Below are 20,801 nucleotides of genomic sequence, written 5' to 3'. Positions count from 1 at the left end.
TTATATTTATCGCACCTAATTTTACCGCATATTTCAATTCTCGTACTTTTCCCTTCAACCGATATCCCGTGGATCAAAGTTACATTCGTTCTCGGAGCTTCCAAGCGTTCAAAGTGAGGATCGCAATCATCTTCGGCAACGGTGGCCGAAGCTACTCTAAAGAGTTTCGGTACACTTATTCAAGCGGAGTTGACTTGGCCGAATCAATTAATTGCGCACACTTTATAGCCACTTAATTATTTTCGGACTAGTTTTCGTGCGTGGATAATGGTGGAGAATTCGTTACAGATAAATTCCCTAACCGTGAGATCATCTGAGACGTACTTTAATTTTGAAGATTTAAAACCTAGCTGCCGTTTAATCATGTGGACTTTCAAGGCTGTAGTACTACGCTTTGTATTGATGGGGTTAGTTAGTGACACGTCAACTTTTTAAAATTGCTTCCTGATTCGCCTGCAATCACCACATAGGCGGCCCAATTGGTGTCTTGACCTTTTTGACATGATCAATAGTGGGATTTCTTAAATTCGTCCATTTTTGCCATTGCCATTGGCAATTCCCACCTCACTTAACCGACCAACTAAAATTGTGAAATCATCCTTTTTTAGGATATAATAAATATAAATATATATCTTCCGGTTGTTGGCTTAGTGGCATAGTGCTCAAGCATTTATATATCCTGACCAATCATATTTTGTAGAGATCAATTAATTAATTTAATAAATTAGTTAAATTGTATAAGTAGTCCCACCATTATAGTCTAAACTATAATTTCTCAAAGAAATGAGCATCACTAAACTATTTCTTGGTGGCTTTAATACTTTAATTAATTAGCAACAAATGATGGAGACAACCTCCTTCCCGCAAAATAAATAATGATGGAGACAACCCTATAAATGGATTTAATGACCTAATGGAAATCGATAATAAACTAACAAGGAAATTGAATTAGCAAAATATATATATATATATATACATATCTATATTACTTATATTGGAAAAGATTCAGCCATGTAACATTCACTTTTTTTAACTACTCATGACAAAATAAAATCCTAAAATAAGAGAGACAACGTGATTCAATAAAATAATAAATTCACTTACCTCTTTTAACTACCAACCCCACTTTTTGCACTTTTTTCTCCATTCACCTTCTCTCTCTCCTCCTTTTTCCCCCTCTCTTCTTTCTCTGGTTTTCTGCCTTTCTCTCCTTCACATCTATCATTTTTCTTCGAAAAATTCTAGAGCCGGAAGAAAAAAAGTCCCATTATAAGACACTAATATCATCCATTAAATATAATATTTAATCTCGATCGTCCATAATTTATATATTTATGCCCTTAGATGCGTCCCACTATGGGACTTTTTTTTGCTTCCCGCTCTAGAATCATCCATTTTCTTTTTAATTATAATTCTAATCTATTATTTTTCTTTTCTAATTATTGAAAATATTTTTTAACCACCATAAAAAATCTACACATATATTAAAAAATTGTGAAAAATGTTTATACCTTTTAGTTTTTAAAAAGACAAAAGAGAAAATTATAACCTACCGTACGTAACACGAGTAACATCTTTTATGTGTATATATGTCTATGTATGATTCTTAAGCTATTTTAAGGACCTATAAGAGGAAAATATTCTTCTTATTTTATTTTGCCCATCCTAAAAGTTCTCTTGATCAGAGAGAGTGTGATGCAGTGGTATACGTTTTCACCTGGTAACCAAGAGATTTTAGGTTTGATACTGATTGTGGAATTACGGGTGCCCTTTTATTTATCTATTATGATTTTTATTTCATTATATTATACTCATTAGTCTCCCTTCTAATCGAAAAGAGAAAAAAAAAAAAAAAAAAGAGTTCTCTCCAACCATTCTATTTTTGCCCAAATTAGTTAAACTTGGAATTGTCCTACAACCATTCTCTCAGTTTCGACTGCCTTTTACAAACCGATGGAGAGAACACACAATCGTATCACACAATAGCATTGTCACAATATATAACTGATCTTTTAAGTGAGGTTGATCTGGCAATTTTTTTCTGGATCATGCCACCAAGTAAGCATTTGTTTTCCGTTTTAGACAAAGCAACTAAAAGCAATAAGTTAGCCTTGCAATATGCACCTAACTTGCTCTTGGCTTAGCAAGAAATCTCCCCATCCCTAAAATCCAACAGAAATGCAAAAAAAATAAAAAAAAATAAAAAAAACTCACCTTCTGGACAAACAATTAGATGCCATTTATTTCGTTCCTGGCTTGGATCAATAATATCTTGTCCTCTAATTTATCATAGTCCATCTAGCTAGCTAGGGTTCCAATTGAAAATTAGATCAGTGAAATACACATCATATTTGAAACCTTTTGTGTATGCCGTTGGGCTATTCACCGGAGGTCGGATGAAATTTTTGCACTTGATGAATAGAAAAGGAAGAATACGGATGTGGTAATCGAAAATCAATTAAATTCTTTCATGCTTAAAAAGGTTGTGGTTTATTGGTTTTTTCTTTTGTTATAATGGACATATGTGGGCTTGAAGAGGAAAGACGGGGGAAAGGAAATGTGGAGACATATGGAGTCTCACTAGTAAAAATCAAATCTATGACATCTTAGTCCAATGATTAACTTGTTCTCATACTTTAAATATCATATGTATTTTTCCTTTACGTGCAAAGTTATTGATTTATCTCATGTCCACGGTGAGGAAGTATAACCTAACTTATATATCTTCTTTCTTGGAGCCAACCCGAACTACAAGTAATTATGCAATTCCCCAAATTTCCGTCAGAACTCCATCATTTTCAACACGGGTACCAGATGGATTTCGACAGGAATTTGCGTACTTAAGATGAAATTTATTTAAAAAATCCTTTAAAACGTTTGACGTATTTTTAATGGTTTCGCATGGGATTTTATTTTATTTTTTGCTCGAATTTTCAAGCTGGCATTTGCTTAAACCCCTAGTCCACCAAATATAATTAACTGTGCATAACATCTTAGACTATCCTTTCTCTGAGTGACGTATCTCCACAATCAGTTGAAAAAAAAGATCAATGAATATAGTATAATAAAATAAAAATCGTAATAGCAAATAAAGTGGGTAGGTAGTCCCATCATGAATATCAATCCTAGAACATTTTGGTTACCAATTATCGGACGAGGAGTGCAATACACCGTCTTTGAGGATCAGTTGAATTCTAAATAAATATTCTGTGTTTCATGGTTTTCACGAGTTTGGTATGGTGTTAAAGTCCGTATCTAAATTTGCTGAAAAGAAAGTCCGCACCTGAATTGGGCCAATCATAGTCCAATACAAAGTTATGTCGTCGATGTAGCACACGAGCCACATGTTTCTGGGGACAGTCTGGAAGGGGCAGAAGAACAGGAAGTTCAATGTACAGAGAAAACAAACGTTAGTGTTGTGGAAGACTCTAAGGGCAACCAATAAAAATGGTTACGTCATATATGCAATCAAGCAAATTATTAAAAGTTTATAAAAGTATTAAGTATTTTATTAAAAAAAAAAGTTAGGCAAAACTCTTCGAAATCTGTATAAGTTATTTCGAAATCTATGGACTTTACGTTAAAACTTGTGCAATTTAGTTTCTATCTCATAGTAATTTGCTAGAGACTCGAGCAATTTAGAGAAAATTTTATGGTGCAATCACCAAAAATAACGGTACGATTTACTCAAATACTTTACTAAAAATTTAGATAAATTTCCTTTTAAATTTATGTAATTTACTAACTATTATAAGTAAAAATGCTTTGAAATCCGTATTTTCACTTTAAATTTAAGTATTTTACTAAGAATTTTAAGTTATTCAGTACGACTAATTTCTTGTAATACGTGTAACTTTTATTTAAAAATATGTAATTGATTTAAAATTAAGCAATTTTACTAAAATTTTAAATAATTTACTTACATGCACAATGTAAATACTTTTAAAGTGATGGCACATTAAATATTATCGTATATGGGGTCTCGATTCCAAGCACCACCCTTGGGGATTATCCCGATTTCGACTGGTAAGGCCTCGATCTCGGTCATCACTCCTCGGTCGATGCCCTCTGAGGTCACTAACGATCCCAATCGAAGTAATGGTGGCTAGTCGGGCCCCTCACCCTTTTTTTGATCAAAGCATTTTTCTCTCTTTTTTTATTTGTCTTTAAATTTTTATTATTTTTGCTAACATGGATGACACCGTTTGCCATGTTAGGTATTGTTTTTCACCGCGTCAGCAAAATGGATGGAAAATGACATAAATGCCTAATTTGACAAGAAAATCAAAGTCCGTGCCTCTTTTTGCCAAAAATAAATTCGTGCTAAAATTGAAAAAGTGGTCAAAGTTAATATGTTTGAACCCAATTTTTATTTATTTTAGTTAATATGTTTGTTTGAAGAGAAAAAAAAATTTACAGGTTTCAACATGGTATCCGAAATCTATAGTAAAATACACGTTACTAATCTATGTATTAATAAGGTAGGTTCTAATTCCAAAATTTTGAAACTTATCATTTACAGGGTAGAATCCGAATATCATGAAAGAAAAGAATACCAATACCTGCACATCTCCACCACCGCCCCCCCTCATCCGTCAAGTCATCACACCCCCACCCCCCCCCCCCCCTATTTAATCATTAACTTTCTTTTACTGAATCATTAAATTAATTCATTTTTTTTTACATTATCAAACAAGCTGAATACAATTAAGTGCTGAAAAATTAATTTCAATACTTAATTTGAGTAATCAAACACACACTAAGTGTTATCAGGGAGATTTATTGTAATCCTTGTTTTTTTTTATTCCTTTCCTCTTGTCTGTTCCGAGACTTATTATGTACTTTTATAACCAAATATATGTACTTCTATTATTATAAAATCTGAAAATCCCTTTTGTCGCTTACTTTCTGAAATTTCTTAATAGTAACAACCATCAATTTCTTCTCTCTCACATCCGTTCCTCAGCTAATTTGAGATTGGAAATTTATATTTATATTTTTTTCGTTGTTCCATGCTACTTCAAATTAACCTCTTTCTGTGCTGTAGGTTGAAATTATATTGTATTTTTTTTAATGCAAAATTGGTTTACAACCCAACTAATTGTAATTTGAGAAAAATATAGTTATTTGATAACTATTTGAATGCTTACCTTTCTAAATACGCCTACTGCATGTCGCGCGGATATGTCATCTCTAATCTCTAATATATATATATACACACACAAATAAGTGAAATTGAATAATCACTTTATTAGTTTCGTCCCATTTTTGTCATTCTCTTCGGCAAGTCCCACCTCCCTCAACCGACCGACTAGGATAGTGAAATCCTTTCTTATGGTATAATATATAGTTTTCCAATTGTTGGGTTTGTTTTAGACATTATAATATATAGTTTTCCAATTGTTGGGTTTGTTTTAGACATTAGCAGTGCGTTTGGTTTCAGAGTTAAAGTAATTTTGATTTTGATTGTAGAAAAAAACAAATATTGTATAGTGTGTTGAGTTAAAGTTAAAGTTAAAATTTTTGACTTGGAAAATATGTATTTTTGTTGTGTAGTGTGTTGAGTTAAAGTTGAAATTAAAATTTTTATGATTTTAACCTTGAAAACAAACATGCCGGACTTTATAAATTTAAAGTACTCCCGGCGTAGTGCTCAATAATTAATTTCCCGACCAAATATTATATGTACTGATAAATTAATTAATTTAATTTTTTTTATAAATAAATAATTAACCTAATTTTTTATAAATAATTAATAATTTAATTAATTAGTTGAATTGTATAACTAGTCCCACCTTTAGCTTATAAACAATAATTTCTCGAAGAATTGATCATCACTACACAATTTCTTAGTTGCCTTATCCTTTAGTTATAGCTGCAAGTGATGGAGACGACTCTAAAATGAATTTAATAATTATCTGACTGAAATCAATTTAAAACTAATAATATATTGGAATTCTTTCAGCAAAAATTACTTTGTGGAATGTGAGCATTTTAGATATGAGGTCAGACTGTCCCTTAAAACATTTTCATCAGAATTAATGGAGCAAACATGAAAAATTGTAAAAATAACCCAACTCTTCATATTTACAATTTTCTTGTCGGAAAAAAAAAACCAACTCTTCCTATCTATTGTGTGTCAACCTCGACCAACAGTAGCCCCTTGTCAATGTACATCCTCCAAACTTCAAATATATGAGATTTTGCTCCCTTACAATTACAAAATGGAAAAGTGTCCCGTAAAAATAAAAACATATTGCTTGATTTTCATTGGAAAAATGAAATTCTAAAGACAAAATAACGGGAAATTCTCTCTCTACCTTTCAGAAGATAGAAAATTCTCTCTCCTTGTGGGAGCTACCCGCCAACTTGTCTTAGTTTATATTTCAACAGATTTTTCTCTTCTTGCCTGTAAGTAACCATCTTGAATCATGTGAGCAAGACATTTCATCGTTTCTAAACGAAATGCATCTTTGCGCAACAAAGATTCAGCATCTTCATCTCCTCTGTTCGATCACCGATCATCCAAATCTGGAGAGCTATTCGTTAGCTGTCAAGTTCTCAAGCAAGAATCTGCAGTTTTCGAATCAAAGTGGTTAATGAGATTTTCGTTCTGGCATTGCTTCATATGTTAATCATGGATATAAGAGGTTTCCTTTTTCGTAAGATCGAGCTAGCAATTTCTGATAGTTCTCATATTGTGAAAATATGTCGTTAGATGCTCCATTTTAATTTCTCATCACGGCCAAATGTAAAACTATTTTTGGGATAGAACCGTCCATATTTTGACAATATTAGATTCCACAGCAAAGGAATTACTCCACTTGAAATCAAGAGATTCATCCAAATATAAGAAAAAAGCATTTGATCATGGGAGGTTTTCCGATCAAGAAAACGTAAGAAAATAAGGTCATCTGAAATTGGCCAAATTAGACGGCATGGGCAAAATCTCCCAATCGTCACGCTTAAACTCTCTAATAAAAAGACTTGTAACAACTGCTGTTCACAGCTTGTACAAATAGATACAAGAAAACACACCAAACCTCGTATTATGGGAGTTATGTATATACTTGTATAATAGATGTCTTGCTTATATCCTGCTTATGTACTATACATAAGCAAGATATAAGCAAGATATTCTATTGTACAAGTACATACATAATTCCCATAATACATCACATTCAACCTTGGCCCCAAGAAAATGATTCACTTCCTCGTCAGGAGATATGCGCATAAGTCTTTAAGAGCCTAATGTAAGTTTTGAACAACTGGCTATAGAGGCCGATACAATTATTTTATAAGATCAGCAATACCCTGATTATTCCAGAAGACCAGTCCGACTCTAAAGCAGTCACTTCAATCTTTTACCTCTAATTCCCCCAAAATCCTGCCGCAAATGACGGATCCCATTCCACAGATGATAGGCAAAGGCTAAGGCAGAAAGCTCAAGGGTGACCAGGGTGAGCTTCGATGAGTAGAACAAGAACTGGTAAAAGTTCTCGAAGGAGAGGCAGATCGGACCCATTTTCAGATAGAGGAGATGGAAGGACAAAATAACAGCGGACAGGAACGCCCCGGTGATCCTATGGGTAATCGAGAGCGTCGAAGAAAGCTGTGGCTTATAGACCGGAAGATGAGGAGACAGCGGCCTAAAGATATTCTTTTTACTATCATTTGGACTGCCATGCATCTGTTCTGCTGCCACTGAAGAGAAAAAGCGAGCCTGATGGAAGACAGGAATTTGTCCTGCTCGCTTCTTTACCTGTAAAACACAATGGGGAACTTCAGCGATGCAGTTGATGTCTGAGCTTCTCATTCGTATGTCATTAGTGTATCATGTAACATTGCACAACGAAAGCACTATCAAAACCATCAGAGTGAAATAGCAAGGAAGGAAAAATGGCCAGATGGGAACTACTAATTACTAATTGCTAATTGCCTATTAAACAAATCAACCTCAAGCGATATCATAAACATGGACTCTGGACAAAGATGAAACACTTGCATAGAGCACTTACATGAGCAAGCAGAGAGCTTCCGAATGGAGTTTGCCTAGCCTGCAGAGTGAAAATAGCCCATCAGCTTCAAGAAGGGAAGATTTCACCGATCAGTAAATCTGCCGACAACAACTAACAGTACCTACTGCAATCTCTTCTCTAAAGACAGAGTATAATAACTATCATCCTTCACCAAGCACGTGCTAAATTCCACCAAGTAAAGGACCAGATATATCACGTACCAAAGAAATTATTCTTCCTACTAATAACTCCAAAAGCAGACAAATCGAGATTCGAAAAAGAAATAGAAAGACTTTTCAATGCACCCGAGAGATAAAAGAAATTGCTGAATATAATTTGCAGACATGGCGTAATTAATTTATCAAGTTGAATAGGTGCTTCTTTTTAATGTTCATTGTATATACATAAAGTGAGTAGCTAACTCAAGCCTTGTAGTGAAATGACACTTCTAATCTGTGAACATCAAATTGTTTGCGGAACAAGATTGATTCTGAACTCATTTCTGTTGGAACTAACACATATATGCGTGCTCTCTTATGAGCACCATACACGCAGGCGCAATGGGGTTTCTAGTAGAGCGATGACCCGGGAATCAAATCGGAAGGCAAGAAGAACAGACATACCGAGAATGAGGTTATGTTTGTTTGGACTTAAAATTAAGTGCTAAATATTTAAATCACTTAGGAGAATAAGTGCTTAATTGGTTAAATCAAAATTCTTTGATAAAGTTAAGTCTTGAAAATTTATAGTTTTTTATGGTTATATTTATATTCTGCCCAATATTTACTTTTTTAACAGTTTGGCCCATATTTTTTAATTCAATTACTGAAAATTAAAAAAAAAAAATAGAGAGAGGAGAAGCCAATGAGATTGGAGAGGGTGGAGAGGGTCAAAGAGAGAGAGGGAGATTTGGGTGGTAGTGGCTGGGATCAGGGCCACGACCGCCTCCCCCCCCCCCAAAAAAAAAAACAAAAACAAAAACCCCAACTTCTCTCTCACTCTCACTAAAAGCCATGTGGTAAACTTTGCAAAAGTTGAGGGGCACCAGTGCAAAAATGATTAAAAGACCCCAGCTAAGCGAATAAGCTAGATACTGTTGAATAATTAAGTAAGTTCTCATTTACTCATGTGTTTGTTTCAACTTAATCAAATAAGTGCTTTAAAGTTAGTTACAAAGTTAGTTATAAGGGAAAATGAATGGGAGAAAGATGAAAATATGAGAGATGAGTGTTTAAATTACTTAATCATTAAGCCAAAAACCACTTAATGAGTAAGTAACAAAGCTTGGTTTAATAAAATAAGTCATTTTTCACTTATTGGTGCTATTCACGCCTCATAAAACAAATTCTCATCCTTATCATTCTTCCTCTCTTCCTATACATTTCTTTTCTTAACTAATGAAGTGCTTAATATTTAAGCACTTAATTTATCAAACACAACCTTACTCATTGAGTTAAGTCATTTTTATTTTGTATTTATCAAACAAACTTAATCCAATTAAGTGCTGAAATTATTTCAGCACTTAATTGGAGTAATCAAACATAACCTAAGTATTGCCTATAATTATACATTAAAAAGGTTCTACCAAATATTACTGATATCAAGAGAAAGCAACCAGAGTGCCTGAGAATCCTAATAGAAACCCATCGATTTACATCAGCAACTCACGACAACAGTTCATAGCGTGACAATCACAATGGAAATCACTCGAAGCTACAAGGATCAAATGCCTCGCCAAACAATAACAATGCAAAGCACTATATCCAATTAACCCAATCAACATCAACGCACCATCTCCTACAACTTTACTTGGCACTAGAATGATAAATCACCTTGAACCTGACCGACTTTGCAGACTTAGCTCCTAACAAAGCACCTGAAAAAAATGCAAAAAGATCCGAAGGTCGGTAGTTTAGTTTGCACCTGTGGGGGTTCAGGAAGGTAACGGGATTTCGACGCCATCTCTCTCTGCAGCCTATTGACCACCTCTTTGGACTCTACCTCATCACATCTAACTCCTGCAACATCAACCAATCAATTCCTGTGAAGATGAATGAGATATCGAGCCGCAAACCAAAGGAGCACAATTCCATCAAAATGATAGAAAGTTCCAGAATCTAGGCTGATATTCGACAGATCAACAGTGTATGCTACTCAAGCAACCTAAACAACCCATTTGGAACCAATTCTTCTGAGAAACGAAGTACTCGAAACGGAAAGTATCTGATTTGCACGGGAGCAAAATGCGAACGAGCTGAGCTGAGGCTGATCAATAGATCAACCAACTTTTCTCATTAACAAGATCTTAACTTCATGGAATCAACAAAAAGGTGTGGTGAAACAGAGCATGTGGGTGAAGATGAACTAGCGGTTTTCCGATGAGGGAAGGGAGAGAGGACCGCCGTACCGTAGCTGCGGAAGCGCCTGGAGAGGGCGGCCTTCACGTGCTGAGCAGCGGAGGTGTTCTTCTTCGGATCGAGAAATGACTGCAACAACGACGACATCCTCTTCCTCTCTCGTCTCTTCCTCTCGGACCTTCGCCGGTGGGTGCGGCAATGGAGGAGCTCTCTCGTCTCGCCCGTGAGTCTGTCACAGTAGCAGGAGAGTTTTCGGGCTGGCAAGACGACCGGTTTCGGGCTCGACTGGGCCCTGTTATCCTTTCGGTTGGGCCTGTTATAAGTAAGGAATCTTCCACGGGCCGACGGTCGGGCTTTTTTTTTTCCCCACTAGTTTTCACCCACTAAATTTTTTTTTTCTCTTTTTTTGGGACCCAATGTTATATCGTTGGGTACATCAAATAGAAAAAGAAATCAGAAGTGAATTTTAATGAATTTCTAAAAACCATTCATTTTATGTTGATCAATTTACTATATCGAGTAAGACTAAACGTTACGTTGTGCTTGTGATTGCCAGTCCTCCTGGATTTCTAAAAATCAAATAGAGGGTATCGCAGTGACGCACGTATTTATCAGCTGATGACATATCTCTCCCCTAATACTAGAACGAAGATCCCCGCCACTTACATATAAGGAAGGCACATTATGATCCCTTTAATTACTCTCAAATGATATATAAAGATTTTGTTGAAAAGAATAATTACCTCGCCCTGATTTTTTTTTTCTGTAGGTGTATTCTAGGCCTTATTTATGTTTTCATTTATATGGCTCTAGCATGAAAATTATTGCATCTCATTTGAGTCTATATATAAGGCAATTCTTTTTCAAGATGAGATAAATTTCCCTTTTCGATATCTACTATATTGAATTGCAAGTTTTCTTGAATAGTTAGAACTTGTCAATGAAATTTGCTTTAGAATTTGAGAGGTGGGCACCGGCGAGGCCCCCTCCCCCGAGAATCGAGGGGTCCCAATTTCGGTTGGAATCCCTCGATCCTTGGGGGAGGGGGCCTCAGTGGCGGCCACCCCTCCCCATTCTCCCTTCCCTTCTATTCGACTTCCCCTTTCTTCGTTTTTTTTTTCCCCTTTTGATATTCAATTTTTTTGAAAAATTATTATTTGAAAATATTTTTTGACAGAAAAGTTAATGGAAGACCAACATGAACAAACAGTCTACATTAAGGACGAATCTTAACAAAAATGAAGGTTTAGGATGAAAACTAAAAAGCAATGTAAGGATGAGGACCAAAAATGGTTTATCTATTTATTTATTTTTTATGTAGGTATATTCTAGGCTTATTTATGTTCCCATTTATATGGCTCTGGCATGAAAATTATTATGCCTCATTTGAATCCAAAAGGCAATTCTTTTTCATTAAAGATGAGATAAATTTTCCTTTTTCATATCTAATATATTGACTTGCGAAGGATTATTGAATAGTTAGGATTTTTCAATGAACTATGATTTAGAATTTGAGGTATTAAATTCTAATAAATTTTGAAACCTAAACTCAAGCATGATATAAAAGATTTTCTTGGACTCTTTCAAGTTTCGACTCCATTTTCACGTTCTTTTGGAAAGATTTTTATTTTCCTAAAGAAAGATATCTATATTTTTAGTATTTTTTTGGGCCAAAAAGAAAGATATCTATCATTATTATTATAATCCTTTCATTTAAGATTATTTCCCAACAACGTTAAGATAACGTCACGAAATCAAAATAAAACAAGGGCAAGCCATATATGATGACAACCCCCGGCAAAAAATGCCTTCATATCCGACACCTTTCCGGTTACTTTCCTTTCCAAGCACGCAGCAAGCATGCCTACCTTGTAACCATTTTTGTTTCCCTTTTTCTTTTTAATTGTTATTACGAGGGACGTCCATGAATTTAGCAAATGATAAGAGAATAGCAAGTGAAGTAACACATGAAGTTCAAGAATGAAAATCCAACTCAAACCTCCCTGTTCAATCAGAGCGAGGGTGGGACGACTATTATTATACTAAACACGATAATTTCTCGCCAAAAAATATAAGAGAAAAAAGGGCCAAAAATCAACATTGGATAAATATTGTTTCTTTTTCTCCGCCAAAATGATCATCAAACCCCCGACTGCATCTAAGCTGACTAACCATTTCTACTGGAAAGGACAAAAACAGTCAAAAAGCAAAACAAGAATCAATTCTGTAGTTGTGAAAAATAGAAAAGTCTTATCTAACATACCTTTTTTTTTCTGTAAGTCATATTCCAATGAATATTTCCTGTGGATCAGTGCATGACATTATTCTTGCAAATTTTATAGTGGATGACTTGCCTTTTACTCGTTCAGAAAAGTGGAATAGTCAAGGCACGAACAAATGGATCCAAACACTAGTTGACAACATAAAAAGAAAAAGTAAGTAGTATCTGAATTTAACTATGTTATATAGAGAAAAGATTAAAAATTCAATAGTAGGCTTCCATATAATTGCAATGGATATCCTAGGGGTGTTCGGTTTCGGTTTGGTGCGGTTTTTGACTTAAACCATAACCAACTCATCAATACGGTTTTATGACAATTAAAAACCATATCCATATTCCAATCATATTTTTAAAAATAAAATCAAACCATAAAATTTCGGTTTTTTCAATTTGGTTAACCGCATAACCACATCTTTTACATAAATTCGATAAATCTTTCAATCATCTATACTAATCCGTAAACTCCGTAACAAAATACACCTACAAACTAAGTCATCGTACAAAGCAACCATCAGCTACAATTATAAATCAAAAGTAAAATGCCTTCCATGATAAAGACCATCAAGTCCTAAAGCTTTATTATCTGGCTAATATCCTACGAAGTCAATTTAAAAAAAAATCAGATTATTCATCAATATATTACATACAAATAACCATAAGAAAGAGTTCAAATACTTTCATCAAGCTTTCATTACGATAAATCCTTCAATCATCTAAACTAACAAATGTTGTAAGTAAAAGGTACAAATGTTGTAAGTCACATATGGAGAAAAATACAACGTATATAATATCCGGTTTGGTTTGGTTATTTTGGTTTTTCACTCTAAATGCCGAAAACCACACCACGTATGGAATTTTTAAGAAAAACCGCCCACTAGCCAAACCACATGTACAGATATTCGGATTTTCGGTCGATTTCGATTTGATTTCCGGATATTTTTTAGCAGCACTAGGATATCCTATATTTAATGCTTCACCATAATCAGTTTTGTGCATTGCATCATGTCACCGAATTCGAAAAGATTATTGGGTGATCCTATCTCGCCACATGTCATGAGGAAGAACCAATTAAATTGCAATAAACTAAATAATAAGTGCTAATCACTCGATTAATTGTGGTAAGTCTTCTTAATTGAAGTAATTTTATTGGTTCTTCCTCACCATATCATTATAAGGTAGGATTAATGACAATATATCATATGAGGGTTGCTTTCACACAACCTTATAAGAGACAGCCGCAAAAATCCCATGAACTTGGCCAATTATTTCGTACAGTTCACACCAACCCAACAATGGAAACAACCCAGATACCTTTTCCTTTTCTAGCTATCTATGTCCATTTCTGCACATTATATTAACACCGAAAGGCATCCCATTTCTTCCGCCGAGGAACAGAGCAGAGTGACAATAATCAATGGAGCATAGCAGGGTTGTGACAGCAGCCCTTGTTCTCGCCTCAGTTCTGTGCCTATTTCCAGTTTCCCATGGTTGGGGCGAGGACGGGCATTTCACCATTTGTAAGATCGCTCAGGTATGGATCGTGCAGAACCAATCACAGTTCGAAATGTAACAAGTTTGTATTTGGGAAGGATAATATATACATGGAGGAGATTCTGATGTTTCCGGGGTCGTCCGGGTGTTGGTTTGATTAGTCTCGGTTGAGTGATACCGCAGCCGAGGCAGTGAAGGAGCTGCTGCCCGAGTCGGATGGGGATTTGGCGAGTGTGTGCTCGTGGGCAGACCGAGTCAGGTTCAGGTACCACTGGTCTGCTCCTCTTCACTACATCAACACCCCCGACGTCTGTGGGTATCAGTACAGCAGTAAGTAACTTCTGAAGCTGAATCTCTTGCCCGGTATAACAACAGTTACGACGCTTTACCTGTGCATAGATTCTTCGGTATTCCTCGTGTAGATTTTCTCTACGAAGGCGTCTGTCTGGAATTCCAAATTGATAGAATTTTCTACAGAATGGATTTTAAGATTCCTCTGTCAGAAACTCCCTTGATTTGAAAGTCTCAGTTTTGTATTAAACGGTTACATGTTAACTATTCAGGGGATTGCAAGGATGAGGATGGAAAGGAGGGAAGGTGTGTTGCCGGTGCCATTAACAATTACACCACCCAACTTCTCGACTATACTGGCTCTTCTTCCCGATCCGACCGTAATCACTTTCTCCCCTTCCTGACTAATGAAATCTTATTACTTGCAAAGCAATTCGTTATCCAATTTTCGGCAGAGAGAACATGGACTAAGTAATGTTTTTTGAGCTGACAATTGCCAGATAACCTCACGGAGGCCCTCAAGTTCCTATCCCATTTCATGGGAGACATCCATCAGGTATGTGATTATGAAACAAAGTTCAAGGCCCGAAGATTTAACTTTAATCATTGTTCTTTCAATGTTTTCGCCTGTAAAATGCAGCCTTTACACGTGGGATTTGCTTCGGACAAGGGGGCCAATACGATCGATGTCCATTGGTACACGAGAAAGCAAGTCCTCCACCATGTTAGTCTCTCTATCGACTCTCTATCATTTGGAAAATAAAAATGGAGAAGAATACGGGCTGATGTTGATCAAATTTCGTAGGTATGGGACGCCAATATAATAGAGACTGCAGAAGAAAGATACTACAATGAAGATGTGGAAGGGCTGATCGATGCCATTCAGCAGAACATTTCGGTATAACATAGGGAACCTTCGACAATTTTGTTGTCAAATGCATAATTCATACTGACATTTCTTTTGCTTTTGATGTTACTCGTTGACAGAGCGAGTGGGCCGATGAGATCAAAGCATGGGAAACTTGCAGTAAAAACCAGACAACTTGCCCTGACATGTACGTATAATGAACTCGAGATGTATAGCTTTCTTATCAGTAACTAAGTGATTCAAATTGGAAACGACTGATGTTCTAAAATAAAATGGAGCAGCTATGCATCGGAAGGAATTAAAGCAGCTTGTCAGTGGGCGTACAAAGATGCAACTGAAGGAACTGTACTGAAAGGTAGGGAAACGATGTAATACTAATATTTGAAATCCTTTATGTTATTGCAGACGTAATCTTATAGTGGCTTTGTTTGCAGATGAATATTTCGAGTCCCGTCTACCTATTGTCAAGCTCCGGTTAGCTCAGGCCGGAGTTAGACTTGCAGCCACTTTGAACCGGATTTTCGGAACATCACGTAACTAAATGAATTGGGACCTCAGAGAGACTTATAAGTATGAAGCCATTATTTTCTTGTATATTCCTGAGCGTATCAAATAGTACTTATCATCTGCTTCTGAAAAATAACAAGAACTTTACTGAACTTAGATGTCAAACTTGTTGCATATGTGCCTGATGATGAAGGCAGGATTACATCTATCCGAATCCTAAGTAGGCTGCAGCAAAACTCTGATACGTTCTGATGAATCTCCGGATTACTGATCTTCTTTATGGTTTCTTCACAACAAGAACAGGGCAATTCGCATTATTAATACAGTAGTTGCTTACACTTCCAAGGAATGCCCTGTAGAATCACATTTAATATCAATGAGTATGTAGAGTATGTCAATTGGTCAATGGTACGAAGGAGTCGGAATTTGAGGTGCTAAACGAACCTTTTGATTCTTCCGAGCCCACGCTCACCCATTACCAGGAGAGTTACGTTCAGCTTCTTAACTGCATCGCATATTGCTGATCGAGGATCCCCTTCTTCTGTAAACGTCTCTGCTAATATCTGCAACGTGAAGACTTATTCTCAGGAGTCGTGAACTATACTGCCGTAGACCCATCTCCCGATGCATTTGTATGGAAAAACAATTCATTCATCCTCCGAGACACATCCAGAATTTGTAGCCTTACCCCTCGACTGGCGCAAATTTCCTTTGCCTTTGCCAAGAGAGCAGACGCAAACTTCCTTTGGTTTTCTTTGACAGAGTCGACAAAGTCTGGAGCTGAAACCAAAGGAAAAAAAAAAAAAAAAAAAAAACCCATACATCAACATCAGTAATAGGCTTTAACACTTAGCTCCAGATAGCAAGCTATTTCCCCTTCATTCGAGCATTACTAGAGACTCATGTCAGTTGCATTTTCGATTAGGCAACAAATTTTCCCGATAACACCAGTACCTATTGTTAGGCGACAACCATCAATTGAAATTACTGCCTTTTAACTGTGCCACGAAGTAAGAAACCGCGGTTCCCATTCAAAAGTAAATGATCAAATCGATCAAGCGAGAAAGGTCAGCGGAGCTACTCAACTGGATGAAACAGTGTACATGCGAGCAGAACTGAGGGAGGCGGCGAAGGAGTAGGTGCCCTGGGTGGGAGGCTGGGCCATGAAGATCACGAGGGGAGCCTTGGACAACGATTCCTTGAGGTTGTCGAGGGCCCACATGAGGGCGTAGTGGCTGTACTCGCTCTCGTCGATCGCCACCATCACTTTCCTCTCGCAGAAGTTTTGAGCTCCTCCGATGAATGCAATATCTCCCGACACCGGGAGCCCCTGATCCGCCATATCTACTAGGGTTTAAAGGTCTCAAAAACAGAGAGGAAAAGAGAGAGATTGATAAAGCAGGAAGATGTGGTGAGAGGGTTTTGGATAGGCACATATATTTGTCGGGTGGTTTGTGAAGGGTCTGCTACTTAGGAAAAGGTTGTTGGGGAAACTAGCGGCGCGAAATTCCGGTGTAACTGTCGGTCAAATTGTCAACTCCAATTTCCACGGAGTACCCGACATGGACATTCGGTATCTGTATCGACTTTCTAATTGTCGATCTGAACATGAATCATAAGAACGGGGCTGTTTGGATTGATATAAAGTTTGAAAATTCCTGGGAATCCTCAAACTTTACATCCTAAAATACAATGTTTCATAGGAAAGTGTTCCCAGAAAAATATCTTCACAGGTTTCCTTGCGTAATATAAACCTGCAGGTCAAGAGTAAAATTTTCTCATCCTTGCACATGGTGTTCTTCAATTACCAAGTTGGGCCCCACCACCATTGTAAAGTGAAAAAACCATCTTCTTCCGCAGTATACCCCATTGCCCTATCTCACGTTTTCTCATCTTCTACCTCTCAAACCCTACTTTCCCAATTACTCATCCACCTCCACAGTTCCTTCATTCCTCCATTGCCTTTGGCTTTGTCGACAACTCCTCGTCTCTCACTCCGATTTGTCATCAGACACATCTCCAACTCAATTTCTTTTGAAATTTGGGTTCTTTGTTATGATTCTTATTCCATTTCTATGATTCGTTTTCCTCCTCACTCGATCTATTATCATTGTACAAAACCCACTCATTATTTGCCCCAACTTATCATGACAATGTGCTATTTCTTGCTTCGTTTCTTTTATCACCATCTTGAAATTCTTGTTTGTAATTCAAAATTAATAATTGATTGTAGGTTGAAATGTGAAAAACAAAAAGAAAAGAAATTTAAAGGGATTTGATTTGGGGTTAGTTGGGCCATTGCGAAATGTATTGAATTCTAATAAATTAGTGTTAGCATTAGCAAAATTATGGAAAGGGGTATCGATTATTCAAATATTGTATATTTTTCTTCCTAATTTCTTGTATGAGATTCGTTTTATTTGCTAATTAGAATATTCTCTTATATAATAATACCATATACTACCACTAGAATTGAAAAAAGAAAAGAGATTACTGAGGATTCCTGACTTTATTATTGTTATGAGAGAATATAATGATGATTATTTGGGCTTTTTATTTATTTTTATCATCTACATCTTCTGCTGCTTGTATAGGTTGATAATTTAGTTAGTAGTTCATATTCTTCAAATGGAAAAAGTATCTTGTGCGCACCCGAATTTCGTCTCGTCGGGGCACGCATACGCGCGCCTAAATGCAACGCGGCTTGGGAGTGTCCACCTTCCCGAGAACGCGCGACGGACACACGTGAGAAGGAGTCGCCACTACCTGTTTACGACCCGAAGGTCGAGGGCCGGTGAGTCGCCCGGGTCTAGGGGTATGGGATACACCTAGTATGTTAAGGCAATGGTCTGTACGGAACCGGAAATTCCGAATTCGGGGGTTCTATTACGTGTGGGCCTATATCCCACACGCCCTTTCGGTACTCTAACTTGCTAGGCTTGCCATTTTATTTATTTACCGCATGATTAAGTTTCGCTCATCTTACGAGTTTTGACACCGTAAATTCGAAGAAACACTCCGACCGTCCGCTCTCCGACCGGGATTCTTATAAGAATAAACGTACAACATAAATCCTTACATTGTCCTCTCAAATAAATAAAATACAAATTACAACAATTGAATCTCAGTCGGTTCGCGTTCGATCATTATTTCACTCGTGCTCACCGTATGGTTTGGAAAAGACCGAAAATTAAATTAAATGTGCACTTGGTGTATGGGGGCATTAGATCCCGTGATCGAAGGTTATGGGCGTTGGACCCAGTGTGAATCGTATCCTAAAGGACCGGGCTCGACCCGCATAACAAATAAGTGCAAAGATGTAACAAGTAAGCGCAAATAAACAAACAATGAGATTTTGTTATTGCCGAATTTACATGAGTTAATCAATTATTATCCGGGGTATCTTGGCATACAAATCCTACCCTAAAACAAACAAAAAGGATGATGGATAGGGTATGTAGCATTCGGCATTATTTAAAACGGACCCGATAGACATGACGTCTGTGGTCGAGTCTCGAATGTGTGGGTTATTTTTAAATTATTTTGTATCGTGGCAATATGGCTTTTATAGATTAAGAGTGTTTTCACCTAAAACCCAAAACCTAGCCCTCTACTTAACTATTTGCCCATGTTGATTATGCCGAGTTTGTGATTAATCCGTTTTTCCATGTTTTAACCTGTTCTAAACACAAACCTACACTAGAGTTACGGCAGGACAAAAACCGGTAATCATGCCCTTGAATCAGTAAATATGTGTGTGTATGAAAATCAAGATTACGTTGCATGTATCTCGGTGCTTTTGAAATTGTGAATTTGAAAAGGGCATGGCTAGTAGTTCTTGAACTGTCGACGTGATTACAGATTATTAATCAATTCGTACAATTTATTTCAAAGAGTCAAATGATTTAATTTAGCCAAATTCAACATCCCTATTACCCCGTATGTAGAATTTTAGGTTAATTAGAAATTTGCCGAATGCTTTGATTTACGGGTTTCGAGTCGTCGAGATAGCCATTTGGTTGACCGCCCGATAAACTCTAATTTCCGACATGGTCACATAATTACAAAAATGAAATATTTAAATGGAGCACATACATTGTCAGTGGGTGATCCAAGTAGAAAAGAGCCGGATATTTTAGAAAATATCCAGGGGACTGAATTGAACGATTTTAAAAGAGCAGGGACTGATTTGAAAATTCTAAAAATATTGGGGACTGATTTGAAAATTCTAAAAATGGGGACTGTAAAAAAAAATTACTGAGAATGTCCTAGGACTTATTTGAAATGAAATTGAAAATCGGGACTAATCTGAAAACAAAGAAATGACCCCAGGACTAAACTGAAACAACTCGAAAAGTTCCTAGGGTTCTTTACAATTTCTGGGAACTCCAGGGCTGATTGCAAAATAGTAAAATGACTAGAACTTGATTGAAAAGAAATTTTGAAATTCGGGGCAGATCTGAAAAGGGTGAAAAATGGCCCAGGGACTAAACTGAAACAACTTGGAAAGTCCTTTGGGGTGCTTGAGAAATTCTGAAAAATCCAAGGACTGATTGGAAAATAGTAAAATGATCGGGCCTTGGTTGAAAATAAATTTTAGAGTTCGGGGCAGATCTGAAAAAAATAAAATGAGTCCTCTGGGCTGAAATGTGACAAAATGGAAAGTTCGTAAAATCGAGTTCGGGACAAATCTGATCACCCACACGACCCAAGAACACTCATTTTACATTATATCCATCAAGCAAGCAATAATATTCAGGAAAGGAACCCTAATCATGCCACTAAGTCGAGAATTTACCTAGTTCGGAAAGTTGAGGGGCTTCTCTGTAAAAAAAAAATCGCCGGACAATCGGGTCGGATCGAATCGGTTTGGACTGCCCGCCTGAAGGAAGAACCGCCCGAAAGAGCTGCTGGACCGGACTGGAGCGTTGGGCCGAATGGGCCGAATTTCTGGGCTTGGGCTGGGCCTGCAAAAGAAACCGAATTGG

At 36.7% G+C, this 20,801-nt stretch overlaps 3 protein-coding genes across 3 annotated transcripts; 1 reads left to right on the top strand and 2 right to left on the bottom strand.

Annotated features, from left to right (window-relative positions):
* Positions 1–6,897: 6,897 nt before the first annotated feature.
* On the bottom strand, positions 6,898–10,650 carry LOC116201468 (succinate dehydrogenase subunit 3-1, mitochondrial-like). The gene is made up of 4 exons (XM_031532715.1): positions 10,426–10,650; positions 9,942–10,036; positions 8,019–8,057; positions 6,898–7,762 (listed from the first exon to the last, which is right to left on the bottom strand). The coding sequence occupies exons 1-4, from the start codon at positions 10,520–10,522 to the stop codon at positions 7,352–7,354; spliced, it is 642 nt and encodes a 213-aa protein (XP_031388575.1). The 5' UTR covers positions 10,523–10,650; the 3' UTR covers positions 6,898–7,351.
* Positions 10,651–13,945: 3,295 nt separating this feature from the next.
* LOC116201899 (endonuclease 2) lies at positions 13,946–16,219 on the top strand. Its single transcript, XM_031533353.1, has 9 exons — positions 13,946–14,187; positions 14,309–14,477; positions 14,711–14,818; positions 14,939–14,994; positions 15,079–15,162; positions 15,244–15,336; positions 15,426–15,493; positions 15,588–15,661; positions 15,741–16,219. Exons 1-9 carry the CDS (start codon positions 14,071–14,073, stop codon positions 15,845–15,847), a joined length of 876 nt encoding a protein of 291 aa, XP_031389213.1. The 5' UTR covers positions 13,946–14,070; the 3' UTR covers positions 15,848–16,219.
* LOC116201900 (universal stress protein A-like protein) lies at positions 15,871–17,245 on the bottom strand. Its single transcript, XM_031533354.1, has 4 exons — positions 16,900–17,245; positions 16,502–16,593; positions 16,258–16,376; positions 15,871–16,166 (listed from the first exon to the last, which is right to left on the bottom strand). The coding sequence occupies exons 1-4, from the start codon at positions 17,153–17,155 to the stop codon at positions 16,091–16,093; spliced, it is 543 nt and encodes a 180-aa protein (XP_031389214.1). The 5' UTR covers positions 17,156–17,245; the 3' UTR covers positions 15,871–16,090.
* Positions 17,246–20,801: the final 3,556 nt, after the last annotated feature.

Source organism: Punica granatum, chromosome 3, assembly GCF_007655135.1.
Source record: "Punica granatum isolate Tunisia-2019 chromosome 3, ASM765513v2, whole genome shotgun sequence".
Classification (NCBI taxonomy): Eukaryota; Viridiplantae; Streptophyta; class Magnoliopsida; order Myrtales; family Lythraceae; genus Punica; species Punica granatum.
The sequence above is the reverse complement of the archived record's forward strand: the minus strand, read 5'-3'. Positions and strand labels throughout refer to the sequence as shown.